Source organism: Mytilus trossulus, chromosome 13, assembly GCF_036588685.1.
Source record: "Mytilus trossulus isolate FHL-02 chromosome 13, PNRI_Mtr1.1.1.hap1, whole genome shotgun sequence".
Taxonomy (NCBI): Eukaryota; Metazoa; Mollusca; class Bivalvia; order Mytilida; family Mytilidae; genus Mytilus; species Mytilus trossulus.
Genome location: NC_086385.1, coordinates 4280914 through 4304880, shown reverse-complemented (window position 1 = coordinate 4304880; position 23967 = coordinate 4280914). Strand labels below are relative to the sequence as shown.

At 32.0% G+C, this 23967-nt stretch overlaps 1 protein-coding gene across 3 annotated transcripts in view; it reads left to right on the top strand.

Annotated features, from left to right (window-relative positions):
- Positions 1-545: 545 nt before the first annotated feature.
- LOC134694580 (chitin synthase chs-2-like) overlaps positions 546-23967 on the top strand; it is a 31057-nt gene continuing 7635 nt past the window's right edge. Inside the window, exons 1-15 of one of the 3 annotated variants that reach the window (XM_063555597.1) lie at positions 546-778; positions 1710-1773; positions 10377-10496; positions 11518-11741; positions 12795-13275; positions 14103-15055; positions 15787-15889; positions 16693-16862; positions 17672-17751; positions 18779-18887; positions 19820-19973; positions 20594-20804; positions 21299-21499; positions 22093-22487; positions 23137-23740. In XM_063555597.1, coding sequence (XP_063411667.1) covers positions 717-778; positions 1710-1773; positions 10377-10496; positions 11518-11741; positions 12795-13275; positions 14103-15055; positions 15787-15889; positions 16693-16862; positions 17672-17751; positions 18779-18887; positions 19820-19973; positions 20594-20804; positions 21299-21499; positions 22093-22487; positions 23137-23740 — 3931 coding nt within the window. In that variant the 5' untranslated portion in view covers positions 546-716. Of the gene's footprint in view, positions 825-1709; positions 1774-8695; positions 8871-10376; positions 10497-11517; positions 11742-12794; positions 13276-14102; positions 15056-15786; positions 15890-16692; positions 16863-17671; positions 17752-18778; positions 18888-19819; positions 19974-20593; positions 20805-21298; positions 21500-22092; positions 22488-23136; positions 23741-23967 lie in introns of those variants that run through there. The other 2 variants (XM_063555600.1, XM_063555599.1) reach the window with 2 other exon arrangements.

Genomic DNA, 23967 nt, shown 5'->3' with positions numbered 1-23967 from the left:
TACATCATTCCGTGAATTTATGTTGTTATATGTACATGTATGTAAGATATATACTTCTGCAGATGCCCGCGAAATCATTGGTCCCGAACGCATCTGCCGATAGCAATCCATGCACATACATTGTACGTCGTTACCCATGAATGTTAAGTATATCTGCAGGAGTACTTTATATTAAACATATTACTTCATATTCCAACTGTACAGCTATACAGATGTCATAAGTTATTAAAAAGTTACGCCTTTCCTCATAAGAGAAAGTATGGTATTTTGTAAAATATTCCACTACTGTAAAGACATACTTATACAAATATTATACGCCAACTCATTTTTTAATCGTAAGTTGCATATCATAAATACCAAGTATCATCAAACGCCATTAGAAAGTGTCCATATCTACCGGTAGATTAATTGTCGGCAATCCTTTTATTGGATTAATCTACTGTTTTAAAGTTAGACCACATTTGACACGTGAAAAACAGATTAACAAGTTAGATATGGTATGTTTAAAACAAATATCTATTTAATATTTTCAGTGTAGCCTCCGTCAACGTTAACTGGATCCAGAACGAGGCTGATGATACTGAACACCTGATGACAAAGATATTTACATCGTGATGGAGTAAAAGATACCGCCCTCAAAATAGTTCCGTTTGTAACTAAAGCTGTATTTACAAACATTTCTCCGCCCTAACAAACTTTCGCCATTTTATACCAAAATGGACCCTAACAATATAAATATTCATCCTTCGGAGGTGACAGCCAAAAAGACATTAAAATGGTGAGGCGTAAAATTATTCAACATTTAGTCATAATCATAAACATTGGTACGCATATTTTTTTGTCGGAAATGATTTTGAAATAAATAGGAAATACTTTTTAGAATTTAATCAAATGAATATTTCGTTTGTTCCGAAAAGAAGAATAAATTGTGAACAGTTTATCACTTATTTGTAAATGTTTACGGAAGAAACAGTAAACGAGTAGGTTCATGTTGAAACAATTAGAAAAAATCTATTTGAACTTTTAAAATTTTTAAATAACTGAAAAGTAGTTGCTTATACTCAAATTTTTAAAATTAAGAGAATCTCATACATAAGTGTAGACTTATATACACTTTTCGGTTTCATTTTTTTTTTAGTTTGAAAATATACCCTGTTTCATTGAGTTACCAGAAAAACTGAATTTAATTTGTACAAATGTGTAGAAAAGTACAGCATACATGTACATAATAGGAATACAATGTTTTACGCCAGATTCTAGTTTCGTTTACAAAAGACCAATCAATGGCTTTTGAATTAAAAAAAAAAATCAAAAATGCCAAATAAAGCACGAAGTTGAAGAGGAAAATTACAGTGTTTCCTAGAGGAATGATAAATATAAAAGCTTCAGGACATTAGAGAGGATTAATGCTATTTCATTACTGATGACACTGTCGTGCGTTCATGTGAAAAAAAGACATTATAAATCTATGTCATGGGCAGTACCAATACTCATATAAAAACCGGAAGTAAAATATAGTGCGTCGAAAGAGTGAGTTAATATTGCTCTGTATGCGGTTCCGGCATTTTTATTTTTTTTTATTCTGTATTTAATTTTGTGTTTTAGGACTTTCGGATACATTTTAAATGTTCTATTCTGTATTCAATTTTGTGTTTTAGTACTTTCGATTATTTTAAATGTTCTATTCTGTATTCAATTTTGTGTTTTAGGACTTTCGGATACAAGCAGAAGTACCAAATAACCAACATGGCAGCAATATACAACAATGTACAGGTAAGAAATTTGACGTGACAAAATATCTATGACTTTACATCGTGGAGGGGTGGGTCCTTTATTTAATTTTTTTCTGTTTGTGATATTTTTGGTAATTTTTCTCTACATTTTTTTTTATCTCTTTACATTTAATCCCCATTTTGTTATCTGTTCCTTATTTATTTGACATATTTTCTCTTATTCTTTTAATTTTATTCTTTAATTATTTTTCTGCATTGTTTTTTACCATTAAAACTACTTATTCTGTAAACTCAATCCACACCCTCGTATATTCAGTTCTGTGCAAAGTTTTTATATTAATGATGTAATGTCTATGCTGTTGTTAGAAAACAAATTCTGAAAGAAAAATTGTTTGTCAGAGAAAGAAAAGAAGAATTAATTTTTTTTTCTATTGAGAATAAGTTAAAAATTAAGAATAATATTGATTCGAATAATTGTATGTTTGTTTTTTTATTGAGAAGCATAGTTGCATTTTATCTTAAAATTAAAAAAAACAGCGTTTTCTCGAAAAATAAATTAAAAAAAATCTTTTTTTCTTAACCTTTTTTTTAAAACTTGCCATACAATTTTCAATATTAATCCTTTTTATATTTTTGTTCTTGTGCAAGCCAATGACTTTTGAAATAAATCCACACTGTGAAAAGAAATTCATTTATCTTTTTATGAAGCAAAAACTGTTTGATTAGTGTTGAAAAAGTCAAAAATAATTGCTATTGAGACACTTACCACAATATAGTTTTCTAAGTAAATCTGAGACTGTTTTACAATCAAATCTATTGTATGTTACTTCAGAATTTTTAGAGAAAGTACTGTTAATTTTTTTTAACAAATGAAAAAAAGGATGAAAAATGTTGTCCCGCATTTTTTTTTAGCTGTAATCTCTGTCTTGCCTTTTTATGTTTCACTCTGTTCGGTCCTGCCTTTTTTTTTTAGTTTATCCATTTTGTTTTTACCTAAATTGTCGTCCTGCCTTTTTTTTGCAAGTGTCTCATCCTGCCTTTTATTTTACTCAAAACTCCTCCTGTCCTGCCATCCTAGCCCCCCCCCCCCCCATAAAAATCAAATGGTTGCTCCCTTATGTCCTCAATGCTATTCAACTTTGCCCTTGTTTGGCTTTATAACTATTTTGATCTGAACGTCACTGATGAGTCGTATGCAGACGAAACCCGCGTCTGGCGTATTGAATTATGAGTCTGATAACTCTACATGCAGCATGCTTAAATAGTGTTTAAAACAACCAATCTATAAGAATTTAAGAATTAAGACCAAATCTCAAATTATTGAAAAATAGATCGATTATGATTGCTCCATGTTTCTTAACCATTTACAACATAATGTATAGACATTCTGTTGCCAATACTTTATTACTTAGATAATAACATGTAAATGTATTATTTTCCAATCATCTATTATATGTCGAAGTAGTTGCATATTGAGTATAATTTATCTTGTATTATATCTGTTTAAGGTGGTACCCAACACCTTCACTAAAATAAATTTGGCTCGTTTAATTTCCATTAAATTTTGTCAAAGTATTTTCTTTGACACTTAAACAAAAATATAAAAATATAAAAAAAATTGAACCGTTTTGTCAGAAAAATTACACTGGTTATATAGCAATTTGACAAACACTAATTTTGATCATTGAGAAGCTTTATATTCTTTTTACAACACAACGTAATTAAAACGTTAAGCTGACTTTACAGAGTTATCTCCCTGTAGTGTTATGTACCACCTTAAAGGGGTGGCAAATGTCAAAGTGTTATGATATAACACATCAAGTAGGTTCAAGTAAATGAAATCATTCTTTTTTTTATTAATTTTAGACTTTGGTATTAACAGCGTTTCGTTTTTTATATCTCTTTGAATATATTTTCGACCTTCTCTTAGACTCAATCGGATTAAGAGAAGGTCTGAATATGCACGGAACAATTACCACTGGAGGTTAGCAACCCAAAATTAATCATATCTTAAAGTTAGCTATTTAAGGCATGATATATAACATGGTTTATAATATATCATATATATGTGGACAAATACTACAATAAAATATGCCAGAAATTTAAGAATTAAAAAAAAATGGCCAAAAAATAAGGAATAGAAAATAATGTCGTGATTAAACAAGTTTGAACAATAAGTAAACAGTATTATGAAGAGAGAATAATAGGTTGTTTAATCAAATTTGAATAATAAATAAAATATATGATAAGCAAAAAAATTATGCATAGAGAATTATAGGCTGTTTAATCAAATTTGAATAATAAGCAATGGATAATGGGTTGTTGAAATATATTTAAAAAAATAAGTAAAACATATTATGAATAGAGAATAATGGTGTGTTTAATCAAAATTGTAAAATGAGCCAAAAAAAAAAAAAAAAAAAAAAGGACCTCCCATCCGGATCATCTTCTATCCGACTCTTGTGTACCACAAAAAATGGTATGCAGAAAATATTTGGTAATTTAAAGCTGTTTGGTTAATTGTTTGTTAAAACATCATCTTGTAAAAGTAAGACAAGGTATAACTATGAATGTAGATTGTTTAAATAGTAAACAGGCGACTTGTAAAAAGTTAAGTAGTGCTAAAGACAAGGTCAAATAAATTGACATCGAATTTATAGTATGGACTTGTATTTTACAAATTGATCTGGGACTAAAAGTGTAAGAATTTCGATAATGATTAAAATTTGCTAGATCGAAATAAAATGAATTTCATTTTTTTTTATTATTGGAAATTTGTAAATAAAATAATATTTCAACAAGGTATTGTAATCAAAGCTTGGACACTGACAGTATAAATGTACTTTCATCTCTTTATTTGAATGAATGGAGAAAATGTAAGAAAATACAATTATAGTCCGATTTGTCACAAACTAATAGCCCAATATGCAACAAAATATAAAGGGCGAAATGCCACAAAATAAACGCTTGACTTGCCACAAAATGACAGCCCGACATACCACAAATTCATAGCCCAATATTCAACCAAAGAGAAAGTATAAAATGTCTCAAAAACAGACCAACTTGTTTTTAACTATATGTTTTGATTCAATCCAATCAGCTGCATTATATTTCGTTCCCCTTTCCCCTGGTTTTAGTCTTTCTTACAGTTATATGTAAGAATATTTACGAAAAGCTGACGCTCGCAAATAAAAATTATTAAAAGAAATCATCAAATTTATGAAATTAAAATTTTGAAACAAGTGATACCAAAGTTCAATGATGCCGCTGTTTATTTTATTCACACCAAACAGAGGGCGATATTCGTCCGCCATAATCTGTGTTGTTTATAAATTTTAGTATGAATTACAAATTGTTAGGCGTTGGACAGTTTTAACTAAACCATTTATATATATAAATGTACCAGTAATACTTTTGTATATATTAGCCTGATTCATTAATAAAGATATCAAATTCGTTTCGTTAAAACAACCAGATTATCGTATTCTTAAAATTTGTGTAAAGGTTTAAACTTGTTTATCATAAAGTATAATTCTACCTTTAGATCTATTAGTTTTCTAGAATTGTTTTGTTTAGCTCATGTTTTCTATTTAAGCATTATACATGGTATATCACTGAAAACTAATCTAATTATTTTAGTTATTTAAATGTTAAACGAACATGGGCTTTGGTCATTGTTGAAAGCCTTACGGTGACATATAATAGTTGTCAATTTCTGTATCATTTTGATCTCTTTTAGAGAGTTGTCTCATTGGCAATCATACCACATCTTCTTTTTTATATTTGATCCCTTCTCTATTATAGTCGTCTTTCTCTCCTGTATGTCCAAGACTGCTGCTATCTGTCGAAGGACTTGGTCATTGTGCCATGTATATCTGCTATCCTTTAGAGCTGTGCTGCAAGACGACAAAACATGTCCAAGATTTGCTTGCTTACCACACAACTTACAGCAAGAGTCTTCAACCATTTTCCATATTATAATGTGTGTAGGAAAGTAGGAAACTTATTTTTCTGTCCGTTTCATTGGCAATCATACCATTTTGTCTATTGCTTGGTCCGTTTCTGTATGTGTTGCGTTTCGGTGTTGTGTCGTTGTTCTCCTCTTATATTTAATGCGTTTCCCACAGTTTTAGTTTGTTACCCCGATTTTGTTTTTTGTCCATGGATTTATGAGTTTTGAACAGCGGTATACTACTGTTGCCTTTATTTATATACCACCGCATCTTCGTTTTTTATCTTAGTTCTTGGGTGTATCCTTCTGCACTCACGTGACATCAAATAGATATTTTGTGTAACCATTCGAATACATTACTCGCATAACCATCATACGTGTGTATCCCTATTGTAACATTTCTTTATTTAAGTGCCAGTCTGCCTAAGAATCAGGCAGTTGTGAAAACATGACCAAAAAAATTTGACATTGATTTCAGTTCATAATATGTAGTAATGCACAAAAATAACATCCATTTCCGTTTTCTGTTCTGGTAATAGAAGATACAATTTGTTGAAATGCACTAGAAATTAACAAATAAGGGAAGATAACTCTGTAATTTGCTATCATTATAACCAATTACCTATCCGAGTTATTTGATATTACCAGAAAAACACAAATGAAAGACTAATAATTTTTAACTCAGGATGATGGTTAGTTTTAAATAGCATGATTAGCTCAGTGGGTTTTTTCTGGTCATGTTTTTGATTTTTACCAAAATTGCCTGATTCTTACAAAGACTGGCACTTTATCTACAATGATTTTAATATCTTTTTTTTTTGTTCACATATCAATATTTCTCAATTAAATTCCATTAAAAGTTATCATTTGTTTAATATATAGTATCTTAAAGTCATAAGAAACGAGTGACCGGTGAAAAATTATGTTCTTCCAATTCTTGAACCAATGCATACACACATCATAAACTTAGTCTTCTGTGCACAAATTTATCATTTTTTTCGCATAAATTTCGTATAATCGTAAATTTTTTTTTCAATCGGTCAGTGTTGTTGAGAAAATATGGCAGGTAATTAAAGTTCGTGTTTTGAAGCCGAAGTTTAACGATGGTCACCTGTTTGTCAACAATCGACAAAAAATTAACAAAAAAGCATGGAAAGAGAGCACGTGTTTAACATGTGTATTCAGATTATAGTTTATTTTAAGGACATCCATGCGTATTGTGATCACCGGAGTTTTACGAGATGGGTTACACTGAGGTCACTTTGCATACGGAAAATATGTCGGGGGAATTGTTTGCTGCAAGCAAGCAATTAAAATAAAGTAAACTTCTTCTAAATATGAATAAATTAAAGAATTTTCTTCAGAAAAAAGTATATGTACATAAGTTTTGAAAACTATCCATTGAGTTATAAAAAACATGTGCATTATTTTTTTTTGATTTGAGGTTTCTTATGACTTTAATGATTGTATTATAATAAATTTAACAGTAATGGCCGAAACGAATGGAAAATTGTATTATAGCTTTTATTATATATACATGTATATATATAATTTTTTTAGTTATTTTGGATATTTTGAAGTTTTGCCTCTTATTATGAAAATATGAAAATTACTGTTTTTATTTATATCATTTTGTAAGCTTGGGCGATTATGAGACAACTATTCTCTCTATCATTGCAGACCTCTTGTTCACTACCAGATTTTAATTCATGCTTTGATATATTGATGTCTCAATGCCGTAGATCAAACTCCTACTTATAAATCTATGATATTTTTCAAAAACTTTTCGAAATGCACTATACTCATAAGTAGGGGTAATTATCAAAAGATCGAGAGTCATCAATGTGGGTGAACTGTCTGATGCATTGTGGGTGAACTCTCTGGTGCATTGTGGGTGAACTGTCTGTTGGTATAGAATTATTTGCAAATACAAGATTAAATATTTGGAGTACACTCGGTGTTTTATAAACACAAACACTTCTGATCATATAGGAATCTATCACTTGAAGATAAGACAAAACTGTGACTGTTTCTGGCTTGTGAAGTTTATACATACATGTCATTAAAGGAATCTGATGATCTAAACATTCTTTTCCGTCTTCTTACAATTATCGAAGTTCAAAGTGTTGAACAACACTATTCAAAGAGTAAAATACCAAAAATACCAAACTCCGAAGAAAATTCAAAAAAGGAAAGTCCCTTATCAAATGCCAAAACCAAAAGGACACACACACCAAACGAATGAATAACAAAAAGGAAAATCACAAAAAATACTGAACTTTGGGGTAAATTCAAAAAGGAAAGTTATGACAAAATTGAAAGCTGATGTCAACTTTGTTTTCATTTAACGGTCTTTTTATGAATGTTTTCCTAAAAATCCGAAACTGATAAAATTTATTCCAGAAGCATTCGGATCCCTCCAGTCTAATAAAAGTAATTCCAGAAGCAGTTAAATTGAATCTGAAACATTCTCGTGATCTTAACTTTAAAGATATAGCGAGTCAATTGAAACATTTGTGAAAGGTTTAAACAAAGGAGGATCTTTCCGGTTTTAAAATATTTACGTGCAGTTAAACTCATTTTCACACTACAACACATTCATCAGGACGTTACATCTAAATATAAAATCAACGTAATTAAAATAATTAATTATGACATCACACATTACAAAACTTATAGAAACACCCATACACGTCACAGTTACGAGCACGTTTGACATACCGCAAAGTCTAAATATGCCTATCACTAGCTACCGTGTTTGTTTAGTCATTCGGAACGCCTTTCCGACTTTCCCTTTTGCCAAACCATTAAAGACATATTACCTATATTTGTTTATCATCTAACAAGGATGCTTAATCTTCTTATCAGCTTCAAAGATTCTTAAATGCCCGGCTGTAGATGTAAACGTCTTTATTTAATTCTGTTTACATGATTGTTTGAAAGTAAGGTAAATAAAATATCATTAACTTTCATCCGTTTCATTTGGTTATTTTGGAATATTATAGATTGTTGTACGCCTTCGTAGCTGATGAGCTCGCACTTGCTTCATGAATTTGTACAAACAATCAAATTAAATATGTTTCGTGTGAATGCGATGATAGTTGAGTTAATTAGTAATGGAATTAACAGTATCGTCTGCTGAAGTCTGGACACCAGTACGTTTGAGGAAAATTTATGCCGGTCTTGTAAGTTGGAAAAGCACTACACATTTCGGAAATTTATATCTACAATGATAGTGAAAAGTTGAATACAAGAAAATACCTGTACCAAGTCAGGAATATGACAGTTGTTATTCGTTCGTTGAATGTGTTTGATCTTTGGATTTTGAAATGTGGTTACAGACTTTTCGTTTTGAATATTCATTGGAGTTCGGTATTGTTGTTATTTTACTTTTGTCATGCATTCATTCAATATCAAATACTTCTTTTACAATACTGTGGATTCATTTATTTTCGTGGGTATCAATTTTCGTGGTTTGAGGAAAATTTACATGTTCGTGGATATTTGATTTCGTGGTTTTGGCAAAGTCTACACTCATTCCTTTAGAAAATTTGTTATTCGTTGAACATTTGAATTCGTGGTTCTCCTGTACCCACGAAATCCACGAAAATTGGTATCCAACGAATATTAATGAATCCATTTATTTTTGATTACTTGACGGTAATCTTTATTGTGTTTTAAACCTAACACTATGTCTATTTGTTTCTCTTGCATGGACATTTTAACTAGCAGGAATTAAATGACCACGTCGCGTTATTGGCAATAAACAATTGCAAAACCCTGCAATATCGTCAATCCGGGAGTATGGAGTTTATGTTGTTTGAGACTTACACTATTAACGTCTTCTGTAATATTTCATGGCGATGTAGCAGAGAGAAATTTTCAAATAATGAGTGAAAAGGATAATACAATTATTCTATTCACTGTTTGGTCTATTGTTGGTAAATGTAGATGAATACAAGTTCTTTTTGGCCATTTTGCTATTCATTTGTGTTTAGTCTAATACCGTATAGCGGGTTATTTTCGCGGGTGTAAAATTTCGAGTTTTTCATTGAATAAGGTATACGAAAAAATTTGGCGGTTATTATTTTGGCGGACTCAACATTTTTAACATAACCTTTGCATGTACACTTTTAAATTGGCGGAATTTATTTTGGCGATTTTGTTCTATCCGCGAAAATAAGCGAAAATTTACACCCCGCGAAAATAACCCGGTAAGTCCATGCTTATTGGCTTTCAAACTAGATGGTTTGATCGTTCTAGATAAAGGTAAATCTGGAAAAAATCAGGAAATTAATCCATATTTTTGTTACGTTGTTCTTGGAATATGCCGATATTTGAGTTGTTGCTAAAAAATCTACCACTTCTGGTCATAAATGGTGTAACATCATCATATTGTCGCTCCAAATGTGGTCTTTATTTCCCATTTGATTTCATTGTGTTCAGTTTATTCAGGGCAGAGTATTCTGTGAATTTAGATAGTTTTTATTTGTATTTGCTAGATTTTTGTTAGGATGGCAGGTATATATTTTGATCATTTAAAGCCGTGAATTGCATTTGTTTTCATCCTTGTTCCTAATCCGAATGATGTCTTATAACTAAACATAAACATATAACTGTCTTTTTGTCAAAATGATTTCTGTAAACCATCCAACAATTTGAATTTTTATTTCAATTTCATTTAATTTTAGGAAACTGCCCCTGTCAAAGATATTGATGGTACACTAATCAACAGACATATTACGTTACCAGAAATGCAGGAAGATCGTTATACTAGCACTCAAACACTTGTTCAGAAAGACAAAAAAGAGGTACATGTGTTACCCGGTATATATATAGTTTACTGCTGATGGAGATTTATTTCTCCGAGGGAACAACCAGCGCAGTAGTCAGCACTTCTGTGTTATCATTGATATATTCATAATTATATATTAATTGTTTTCAAAACTTAAAATTTTTGAAAAAAAACTAAGGCTTTTCTACCTCAGGAATATATTACCTTAGTTGTATGTGGCAAAACTTTTAGGATTTTTGATTCTCAATGCTCTTCAACTTCGTACTTTATTTGGTCTTTTAAACATTTTTGTTTCGAGCGACACTGTCGAGTCTTTTGTAGACTACTTGGGTATGCTTATTTAAGCGGTAAGTTTTTGTTATTGAACTGTTTTCTATTTTTCATATAGGTGACATTTATAGCCATCTGCTTATCTGTATATTTATACCACTAAAATTATCATTATGCTTATAATCAACTAATCTTCTAACTTTGTTTTCTGTCAATTTCAAATTGATATATTATATATTGGCCACGAGCATCACTGAAGAGACATGTTTTGTCGAAATGCGCATCTGGTGCAAGAAAATTGGTACCGTTAATTTCATTAAATCACAAGAAACATATTAACCGAACAGAAATGTGATCAACCCGAAAACAAACCAAAGCTTAGACACACAAAACCCAGAAAAATGGTGATGGGAAAGTATACCCAGTTCCAATAGACGAATCCGTCGTGTTGATCATGACATGATCAAATACAGTGATGTTATAAATATAAAAAACACAAGAAGCATGGAGTCGTGAAATATCCGAAGATATCTGTGACTAGTTCGACCAACAAAACTATCGTTTTTTTAATCATCTTCGTATGGTTGTTGAATTAAGTCGTCTCTCTTTGCATTATAAAGTTTTATTTCTTCGTGGATTTAAATAATTTAGTTTTTACCATCTCAATAATTTATTTGGTATATTGCTATATTTTGTTTTTTGAATTTGGTTGAAAAGTAATTTAGTAACCGTACAAACATTTAAACAATATAATGTTTTTCGTTTAGCCTATGCCAAATGGTGTCATAAACCCAGCGTTTGACGGTTCAATGGATCCGGTAAACATCGACGGAAATGCCTCCTGGAGCGACACCAGTAGTGACAACATGAAAATAGGAGGAGATTCAAGGGCATCAACTCTTACTAGAAATATTGAAGCAGCAGCCATTGAGGAAGAACAGCAATCTCAGACCGAAAATAAGTACAACACTTATCCTCCTAAATATGTACAGTAAGTGTCAATCATATTTCTTTATAATTTTACCACTTTAAAGGAAAATTCTGCTTTTCAATTTTAAATGCTATTTTGCTTTTCCGTTATCGTCCTCTAATTACTGATGTTGTTTTCGCTTAATCGATACATGTCTTTTGACCGGCTGCATACTATTGTTGCCTTAATTTATGAAGGAAATTTAGGGCTGCATTTATTTTCTTCGGAATTATTCTTTCCAGGTCAGGTATATGACATTTGTTTGCCGCTCTTTCCGTTGGTTAATAACGTTTACTTTGTCAGTTTTTATTGATTGTTCATCCCCTTTTTTAATTTACCGTTGAGTTCTGTATCTTTGGTATCTTTATTTTTTTATGAAAGCACAATCATTACTTCTCTCAGTGATTGAGAATGGTACAATGTCAGTGGCGGATCCAGGGGTGGGGGAGGGGGCGATCAATGCATTTGAATGGGGACATATAGTTGGAACCCCTTTTTAAAATGACTGGATCCGCCACTGAATGTAACAATAGCAAAAGTGTTTTAGAAGCAGGATTTTTCTGAATATAGGATCATATTATCAATAAAACATTCATTTACACGGCGTTTTAACTTTAGATTAAGAATAGCTTAATCTAGGTAACATAATTGTTTTTATTGAATGATATAACAGTTCGTATAGTTCGAGTAATAATGTCGCAAAAAACTTTGGTAATTTATATTTTATACATCGTTGAATTTAAAACATTAGGCTTTGGCCGTTAATGATAAAGGCAAATAAAGAAAAGTGTTTTGGACGCATGACATTTATAATGTGTTGTTTTCTTTTTTCTTCTGAAAGTTTATGTATTTCAATCCAATGATAGATCTGATTCGAGTTTTGGTTCACATAATCCCAAATGGCTTCAGGTTAATAGAGAGGTAAGCATGCTGACGTTTTCAGATACGTGTAGATGTGGATTGGAAATCCCCCAGTTATGTATCAGATACGTGTAGATGTGGATTGGAAATACCCCAGTTATGTATGCGTATTACGTAATCGAGTTCGATGTTGGTTTATATTTTATTTTTCAGACACAAAGATCCAATTATAGACAGACCCGAGGTCAAACTGCCAACCAATAATTCAAAGTGGGATGTTTTTCGAGTTACATCTAGAGACAAAGACTCAGGCATAGAGGATGATTACATTAGCATCTTTAGAAAAATTGTCAAGGTCATCACAAGTATATTTCTTTCAATTTTCATCATACTCATGACAATGCTCAGCAAAAGTACATTATTACTTATAACTTCAAACGTTTATAAGAATGTGACATTAGATTGTGAAACTTCTCGATCAAAAGAAGGCATTGCAATAGTAACAAAATGTCGACGTGTTCCGCCTGACCTACCGCAAAGAGAAAAGTATCAACTTTCACAGAATGTAGAAGTTCGATGGTTGTGGGCTTTGTTTGTTGTGATAACGACGCCATATTTGTTTACATTTTGTAAAACTTTATGGAGGATATGTTTCAAGAAGACAAGACAGCCAACCCTTGCAGTTCTAGGAATAGTAAGTTATTTATTATAACGCAACATCGTTTGTAACGTTCATTTTGATTTGATAACGTCACAAATTGTTTTAGAAACATTCAACATTTGATTCTTTGAAAACATACACACAAGCTAAAACGACGTATGCCAGATTTTAAGTGTATGATTTGATGTTGTTTTCTGTCAGTTGGATAGTACATTAAAGTTATCTCCTAGTTAATTTGTTAATGTCAGAAGCATTAGCCCAGTAGTCAGCACTTCGGTGTTGACTTGAGTTATCATTGATATGTTTTTATTAATAAATTAACTGTTATCAAAACTTTGAATTTAAAAAAAAAACTAAGGCTTTTCTACCTCAGGAATATTTGCTTAGCTGTTTTTGGTAATAGGTTTTAGGAGCTGATGGGTCTTTTGTAGGCGGTCTAGCGTAAATATAAAATTTCAATCCTGGTATCTATTTTCGATGAGTTTATTTACATCTTTTGTTACGTTGATACATGAAGCGTTTTCTTACTTTCCTTGGAATTCGATATTGTTGTTATTTTACTTTCTACATCATTTATGTTATTGGCTAAAAATATCCATTCCTTCAAATTTATATTTCAATTGTTAAAATCTTATATTTCATTTGAATTTGCAAACCCAAAATGATATATACATTACAACTTTGTAATATCTATTTATTTTATAAATAGGTTCCTCAGTGTAGTTGTTGTTATGTTGTATAACGGTTGAATCTTCAGATTTTGCGTTGTAGAAGTTTCCAATGATTGATTGCCATGTTTAAAAAAAATCAAAATGATATTTACATGCTTACCTTATAAATTCTATTTTTTTCTTTTTCAGGTTTTAGTTGTAGAAACCTTACATTCAGTTGGAATCTGTATCTTTGCGTTTTATGTGTTACCAACAATTGATTCGATACGAGGTCTCTTTCTATGCTTCGGTGTGGCTGTCGTTCCATCGTTACTGAAACTATTTGATTGTCAGGGTGAAAGAGGACGTAAGTTTTACATCGTAATGGCAGACATCGTCGCACTAATATTTCAAATATCGGTTTTGACACTGTGGCCAGTAATTAGCATACTTCGTGGTGAGAAGACAGCTGAGAGTTGGGGTATTCTATTGTCTCTGATTCTTATATCGCTCGGTTGGTGGGAGAACTACGTTAACAAATATACAAAACTTGGAAAGCTTGGTGACAAGTTGAAGGAATTGAAGAAAAATATTCGAAGAATGAGAACAAAAATTTACGCGGTTGTTAGCGCGTGGAAAATTATTCTAACATTGTTGTTGATGACTGCTCTTATGAGTACGTTCAAATCGTCGTGTCTTTCAGTTTTATTTTTTCATGGAAATAATAATGCAACAGACTGCCCACATATGGTATATCCACTGTATGTTTCTAACGTTCAAGGAGCGAGTTACTACAACGACCCATTTTGGACCGCCATTTTACAGATTTTTGCTTGCCTTTTGTGTTACACACTTTCGAAAACTGCGTGTAAAATAATGCTACAAGTTGCGAGCTTTTCGTTACCGTTAATGCTGGTTGCACCAATAATGGCAGGTGTTTTTATGAGTGATTGTGAATCTTGGAAATCTGGGAGTCAGACGAATTCCATAATGCCAGATTATTTACAGTGGACATGCGATCTACATGGAATTTCTTATGATTTCCTGGAAAAGTTGATTTCAGTTTATTATCTTCCGGTAGTTATTGGATGGTGGTTGTCCTTTATGTGGGTGACATTTCACATCTGGATTCCAAGAGTTGAAAGGCTGGTTCAGACTGAAAGGTAAGAGTTTATATAATTCCATAGTAGGGAATACGCATGTATGATTGGTCATGTCTTTAGAAAAACACATCAGAAAAAACGAAAGACATATTAACACCACCAAAATCGGGGGTTATCTTATGTGTACACGTATTTATTATTAGTATATTGTTTTTAAATTGTTTGCGATTTTTAACCCTTTCCGTTCATTTCATTTATGAAGAACTGTGAAAGAGTAAATAGATGCTTTTACTATAAAATTTATTTGTGTGTTTCTTGTTGTTATAGGATATACATAGCAAACATAGCCTACAAAATATACACACATTTAGATATACATAATCAGTACCCAATGATCATGTGATGTCTAGGTTCGGTTTTTCTGTAGCAATGCTAGACCATTCATAATGCAAATAACGAACATTCTGCATCTTTGTTCGTATAAATTATGTTATATAAAAAATATCAAATATAATTTGCAACCTATGTATTTTTGGGTATTCTTTGAGAAATAATAAATGTTGTTTCAGACTGATCGTCCAACATCTGTTTTGTATTGTATGGTATTCTTTAAGAAATGAGAATTATTGTCGTCAGGCTGATCGGACAACCTCCATATTATGGACGGGGTATTTAGTTTGTAACCCGGATTTGTTTTTTTCTCAATCGATTTTATGAATTTCGAACTGAGGTATACTACTGTTGCCTTTATTCATTTATTTATTGCAAATTAAATGTTGTTTTTTCATCAGGCTGTTCGTACAACCTCTGTATTGTGGTGTATTCTTGGAACAGTCGTTGATGTTGAATCGGAGACGAGATGATAGGGACAGAGATTTTCGAGGATCTGGCAAGGTAAACACATAATTATCTCCCTTATCCTGATCTTCTCGTGGAAGTCTTTCTTTTTCTTTCTTTCCTTTTATTTTCTTTTTCCCCACTTTTCTAAAAAACATTAAAGTCATATAACAAAGTGTATCACTCTTTTCTATTCAATATGAAATCGATATGCCACTTACTAATCTACAAGGTTTGCCATAAGTTTTATTTCAGCTCCATATTTTTATTCGTTTGACGATAATCATATATTCATAGATCCAATTAAACTGTCTATGTGGCATTCTGAATATTGCCCGTGTGGGAAAAAAAAGCCAACTGGTTCAACATGTAGAAATAACACTGTGTTGTTATATGATACAGATCAAATTGAACAAATTATCCTGCTAAATATTGCACTAATGCTAAATATTGCACTCATGGTCTTGCTCATGAAAGAACAAGTTTAAGCTAATTCATTATTTTTATTTACTTTTTAATCAAACAAAAAATTATCGCGATTTTTGAAGTATAGACTTATACGAATTGTGATAACGATATTGTTATTTAATATGTTAAATTAAGATCAGTTCTATCAATATTTTCATAGTTTTAAATGTCGTACACCATTACACATGTTACACCATACACCATAGTACTATACATCTTCTACCATTGCACCATATGCCATAAAACATAACACCATACATGTGTTTTGGAAGTTACACCATCCAAGGGCTGTATAGAAATTAATTTTAATGATTCAGCGTACACGCATAAAGAGATGAATAAGGTTCAATCGTATTTCTAAATATAAACTAATTTTCTTTCTTTTGTATTAGACAAAATTGAAGTTTATGCCAGACAGTCCTTTGGCTAAAACTGAGGCCGGATATTTTGACTATAACAGACCTTCCGTAAGGAAAAATCCCACACCAAGGATATACGTATGTGCTACTATGTGGCACGAGACAGAGAGAGAAATGAAGCAGATTTTACAGTCTTTATTCAGGTGAGTAAAATAGGGGCGTTAGACACCAGGGAAACAGTCAAACTCAAAAATTGAAACTCATAGATGTCATGGCTGAAAAAGAAAAATACAAAGAGACATATAATAGTACACAACACACAACACAGAAAACTAAAGACTAAGCACCACGAACCCCACCGAACACTGGTAGAAACCTCAGGAAAGGGAAGTAGATCCTGCTCAACATGAGTAAACTATGACACTTGCCACAATAATGTGTTCGATTGTCTGAAAAGGATTAATAAATACACAGTAACGTCGAGTAATAATGGAGACGTCAAATCGGATGAGCGCTACAAGATGAAACTATTTCAAAGAAGGTCAAATCAAAACGAAGTAAAAAAGATGTGCAAAATACAAAAGGAAAACGGAAATTTCACCGATAATCGAAAAATTTATTGAAAAAATGTTAAAACAAAGAAAAAGACAAACAATAGTGCATATCACTACATACAAATCCAACGAATGATTACATTTTAAGAAAACGGAGAGGTCCGTTCGGAACATACTTTAACTTACGAAGTTTAATGCATATAAGGCAAGCCCTGGATGATAGTTGAATCCGAATATACAATTGAGGCAGTACCTTCGATGACTCCATTCATACAGCAGGCTTTGCCTTGTTGTGGTTTTATTAATTAGTACAGTGGTGTATTTTTTATGATGTGTTTCCGAAAGGAGTGTAAAATACTCCGTTGTGTAAGCTAGGAAAACATTGATACATTTATATTAATTTTGCTTAACCATGGGAAGTTAAAATAATCTTGATTATTTTTTTTATTTCATTACAGACTGGACAATGATCAATGTGCAAGAAAGAATGCACAGAAATTTTTCGATGTCGTTGATCCTGACTATTACGAATTTGAAGGTAAGCTATTGTTGTATCGAACTTCATGTTGCAGATTAGAAGTAAAACTTAAATTCACAAAAAATATTAACTCCGAGGAAAATTCAAAACAGAAAATTCCTAATCAAATGGCTTAATCATAAGGTCTAACACAACAAACAAATAGATAACAACAAACATATTCTTGACTTAAGCTATCTCGTTTTTGCAAAATAGAGGCGAAGTGATACAAAAGTGATATTCAATCTAAGTCCAAAATCATCTAACAAAGCCTTGATGTATAATGCGTTGTGTATCACACAGAGTTTCACGATTTTTTTTTATATTCTTTTCTCATCCTGTTAATCATGTTAATGTAAACACACTATTGAATTAACTACACATTTCTTTTTTTCTTTTGTTTATATACTGTACCCGACAGCGTACTTTAATTTTAGATTCTTGTTTTTTCCTCATTATCCTGGTGATATATACACATAACCTAATACAAAACACTCAGACGGAAAATTCAAAAACGGAAAGTCCCTAATCAAATGGCTAAATCAAAAGCACAAACACATTGAGCATTGATAAGAACTGCCATACTTCTGAATTAGTACAGGCATTTTCTTATGTAGAAAATGGGGGATACTTGCTGTTCATATAATTAGATTAACAACAGTTGGTCGATCTACCTATGATCGTATAATAATATCGTACTATAAATGTTTCAAAATGTGGGTGAATTATTTAATGTATTACAATTTTATTGTTGTAATTTGTTACTTTATACCACATATTTTCTTTGGTGACTATTTTCTTACTTTATAGCACATATTTTCTGTGATGACGCTATTGTTACTTTATAGCACATATCTTCTCTGAGTGACGCTTTTGTTCCTTTATAGCACATATTTTTTTGTGTTACACTATTGTCACTTTATAGTGCATTCTTTCTTTAATGACGCCTTTGTGTCCTTCTAGCACGTATTTTCTTTGATGACGCCTTTGTTACTTAATAACACATGTTTTCTTTGATTACTCATTTGTTACATTTTTTACTTTCTAGCACATATTTTCTTTGATGACGCATTTGAGCCACATGACGATGATGAGTACGAGTACCATGTGAATAGCTTTGTAAAACAATTCATGCGGGTACTGGACACTGCAGCAAGGTAAGCAGAAAGAAGTAAAAACAGCAAACATACCCAACTCCCAGGAATGTTTTACTATAATATGATTTTAATAAATTTCCTGTTGACAAAACTTAGAATTTTTCGAAATACTAAAGATTTTCTTATCTCAGGAATTGATTACCTTAGCCGTATTCGACACATCTTTTTGGAATTTTGTGTCAACAATGCTCTTGAACTTTGTACTTGTTAGGCTTTATAACTTTTTTATCGGAGCGTCACTGATGAGTCTTATGTAGACGAAACGCGCGTATGACGTATACACGGTATACGGTTATGTATACACTGAAAGTCCTTTATCAAATGGCAAACTCAAAAGCTCGAACACATCAAACTAATATGCATACGACGGACGTACATTAAGATCCTGGCACTTCTATTTATTAATATTCATTCATATCCTACTTTTTTTTAAAAATACAAATATCTCGTTTGTTATGTTAAGAATGAATGGACTATTACTAACTAAAAAAGTAAAATAATAAAATTAGCGAACTCCAAATAATATTTAATTCGCTAAGAACTTTATCAAGTGGAAAAAATAAATAGCTCAAACAAATCAAACTAATGGAAAACAACTGTCATTTTCCTGATGTGGTTAAAGCATTTCCTTATGTAGTTAATAGTGGATTAATCCTGTTTTAACAGAGTGCTAAACCTCCCATTTGTATGACAATCCCATAATATTGACACAATGATGTGACCATAACAACCAGACACAATAGGCAAAAGTGTCAACAATTGGGGTACTGCAGGCAATAGTATTATAATCTAAATCGCAATAAAATAAATTACTATATCAACAAAGAAACATTTCAATCCTGGTATTTATGATGAGTTTATTGCAATGTGTTGCTATATGTTTTAAATACGAAATTACTAAACCGAAAATATTTTCTTTTTCTCTTCATCAGCAAAGTACATAATGTAAACATAAAGCTTCCGCCTCCAACTAAATACCCGACACCTTATGGCGGCAGATTGGAATGGACCTTACCAGGAAATAATAAACTCAGTGCTCACCTCAAAGATAAAGTGAAAGTACGACACAAGAAAAGATGGAGCCAGGTATGTTTAAACTTGTCACGTGACTGACTTTATTCCCTGAAGGTATTAGTATTGACATGAATTAGCATTGATATGGTCATAGTAATAAATTAAATGTTTGCAAAAATTTTAATTTTCTAAATACTTAGGCCTTTTTCTTCCTCAGAAATAGATTATCTTAGCTATATTTGGCAATTATTTTAGGATTTGATGGTCCTTAATACTTGTCAACATCACACTTTATTAAGTCTTTTTAACTAACTTTATTCAAGAATCATACAAGTCTTTTGTAGATGAAAGGTGCGTTTGGTGCAAATACAAATGTTCAATCCTGGTATATATGATGAGTGTATTTAAAACCGACTGAAATTTTTGCTAAAAATATTTTACGGTAACCTTTAAAACTGTGTTAAAACCCTTTAACCCTTCCTACATCGTCCTATGTTTATTTACGATTTTTCAATCTTTTTACCTGTTTCTGCCTTTTTCGTATTTGAAGACTGCTGAGACAATTTGTTATTTCTTCCAGGTCATGTACATGTCCTATCTACTTGGATCCAAGCTGTTGTCGGAACCTTCAGATTCAAAACGTTAACAGACCCTTGCTGAAAATACCTATATTCTAGCTTTATTTATTTCAGGTTATGTACATGTACTATCTACTTGGCTTCAAGCTCTTGTCAGAACCTCTAGATTCAAAACGTAAACAGACCCTTGCTGATAATACATACATACTAGCTTTAGATGGAGATGTCGATTTCAAACCTTCTGCTGTCCAATTACTTGTTGACAGAATGAAGAAAAATGAAAAAGTGGGCGCGGCTTGTGGGCGTATTCATCCGATTGGAACAGGTATGCTACATATTCAGTTTGTGCGGAACAGGTATCGAATCATGCTACATAGACAGTGTGTGTCTTCAATAGACATACGTTTAGAATTATAGCTATGGACTATATGTATAATTGGGTTGTTCTTTTAATGTTATACAAGGCATATATTGCAACAAGCATTCTCCATAATTGTTTTTTCTCTTTTTAGAAATTGTTTTCTTAGAACTTTAAACGCTAAATGTATTTGATGGTATAACAAGCATTATATGTAGATACTAAATTAACAAACTTACAGAATTTGAAACTCTATAGATTTTTGTTGACATGTTTCTTATAAAACTCAATTGTTTTTGTTTTGCAAATGACAAATTTATTGAAGGTTTTCATGAATAATTATGAAAACCTTCAATATAGAGTTTCAAATATATAAACGGATATATTAACTCTTTTTTTTTAAAATCAAAATGGCATTCTTAAACAGGAATAAATTAATACAAATATTTATTTCATTAAAGGACCTATGATATGGTACCAGAAATTTGAATATGCTGTCAGTCATTGGCTACAAAAGTCTACTGAACACATGATTGGCTGTGTGTTGTGCAGCCCCGGATGTTTCTCCTTGTTTAGAGCCTCAGCTTTAATGGATGACAATGTCATGAGGAAATACACATCTGTCTCAACAGAAGCCAGGCATTATGTTCAGTTTGATCAAGGTATAAAAGTTATTTTTGGAAAGAATTTAATTTCAATCGAGTCATATGTTTTGAAAAGCGGTTTACTACTGTTGCCTTATCTACATCTTGTCGGTGCATACATTATTTACGAGTTTCAACCGCATTAAAATTGAATAGTGTAACATGCATTATCATATATTTTTAAATTAAGGAATATCTACTGAAACAATGATTTCTTGTCCGAATTTAACTATATCTGATCATATCTATCTGCTCTTAAATGTTTGTATTAGATTTAGAATATTCCAGCAAGTTGGTCTCGAGAAATATTCATCGGAATTTGCACCTGGTGCATCAAATTTGGTACCGCTAATGTTATAACACTAATACACGAAACCTATTCTAGGAACATGTGGATTAATATCATACAGTAAAACCTGATTAAAGGTTATACCTTTTAAGCGATAATCTGATGTGGCAGGTAATTTTCTGATTGTCCTGCTGAAGTAATAGCTATGAGTTTTTATCTCCCAATCAAAGGTCATCTTTCTTGTAAGTCCAGTTTTCTATCGTCTAAAGAGTGAACCTTATACACAGGTTTGACTGTAATATCGATCTTTTTTCCGTTCAAGGTGAAGATCGTTGGTTGTGTACTCTGTTGTTACAACAAGGATATAGAGTGGAATATTCCGCCGCGGCTGATGCTTTAACCTATGCACCGGAAGGATTCGACGAATTTTATAATCAAAGACGAAGATGGTCTCCATCTACGATGGCTAACATACTGGATCTTTTGGGCGATTGGAAAAATGTAATGAGGCTGAATGAAAACATTTCCGGTCTATATATAGCCTATCAACTGCTGCTATTTCTGTCGTCAATGGTTACACCTGCTACTATTTTCCTATTGGTTGTTGGTGCACTCAACTCAGCATTCAAAATTAATTTGATAACATCACTGTGTATAAACTTAGTTCCATTGCTTTTGTTTCTGATTTCTTGTTTCACAGTCCAAAGTAAATGGCAGGTAAGAATGATGATTCATTTTATTTACCGCTTTAGAATCTAATGCATTCTGGGTATTTTTTTTCAAAAGTGTACACCAAATTGTTTTTTTTTTAAACAATTGATATCCAACCAGTGTTGACATTATTTTCATTTTGGGACACGAACAATAACATGAGTGTTTTAGATTCTGAAACGGCCTATTAAAAATATTTTTTACAACCGGCAAGTTTATTATACAGTTATGTATACTTATTGGCTGGGTAAAAGTCGAATAGTAAATGTATTGTCTCCATAGGGTAAACTTTTGCCCTGATGCGTGCAGTTTTGTAGGAGAGAGTAATATCAAAAGGGACAATAAATTAACTATACCACGAATATCCAGTCAGTCAGTGTTTTTATTATACATTTGTATATCGAAAACGACAACAGTCAATAAATAGCGGGTATCAATCAACTATCTTAATATCAAAAGCAGAAACCCAGCTATATGCAATTTATTTAACGTTTATTTCATACATATTATCACCTCGAGTGAAATATATCGAAACTATTTCATACTAGAATTGTAAAACTACTTGATTTGTACTATGTTGATTTCTAACTTCTCATTGGCTGATAGCGCGACAATTACACTGACGTGTATTTAGATAATTTTATTTTCGTTACAGCTTCTTTTTGCTGGGATACTGTCTCTGATCTATGCATTAGTGATGATGGTTGTTGTTGTTGGCCTCGGTTTGGAGATGAAACTTGAAGGAATTTGTTCACCCACCACAATCTTCATGATATTTATAGTCGGAATATTCATTATATCTGCAATATTACATCCACAAGAATTTTACTGTTTGCTTCATGGAGCACTGTACTTCTTACTGATTCCAAGCATGTCTATGCTGTTAATGATTTACTCTATATGTAACTTGCATGTCGTTTCATGGGGTACCAGGGAAAATGCAATAGCAGCTCAGCCGGATAAACCAAAAACCAAAAAGCAGGACAGTAAAATTGCATCGATTTTAAATAAATTTGCAGATAACAAAAATGAGGAAACCAGTAGTTATGCCTTTTCCTTTGGGAATTTATTCAAGTGTTTGTGTTGTCCAAAGGAACCAGTTAATACAGTAGAATCTAAATTTGCAGAAGTACTTGCATCAATAGAAAATCTTGAGCAGAAAATTGTTAAACAACAACCTAATGATGTGAACAAACCAGAAGCCGAGGAGATGATACGGAAAGCTAGTGAAAAGAAGGAAGTAGAAGCAGGCGTAAGATGTAAGTATCGTTGTAATTAAAATTAATCCCCGAAGGACGTAGAAGCAGGCGTGCGATGTAAGTATCGTTGTAATTAAAATTAATCCCCGAAGGACGACCGGGAAACAGAAATATGGTCACGTGGTCTTCTTTCGACTCGTAGTTAAACGGACGCCAAAGTCGGGCGTCCGTTTGGCTGTGCATGATGCAAAAGTTTGCAGCGAAGTCCCGTCAGAACGGGGACATTA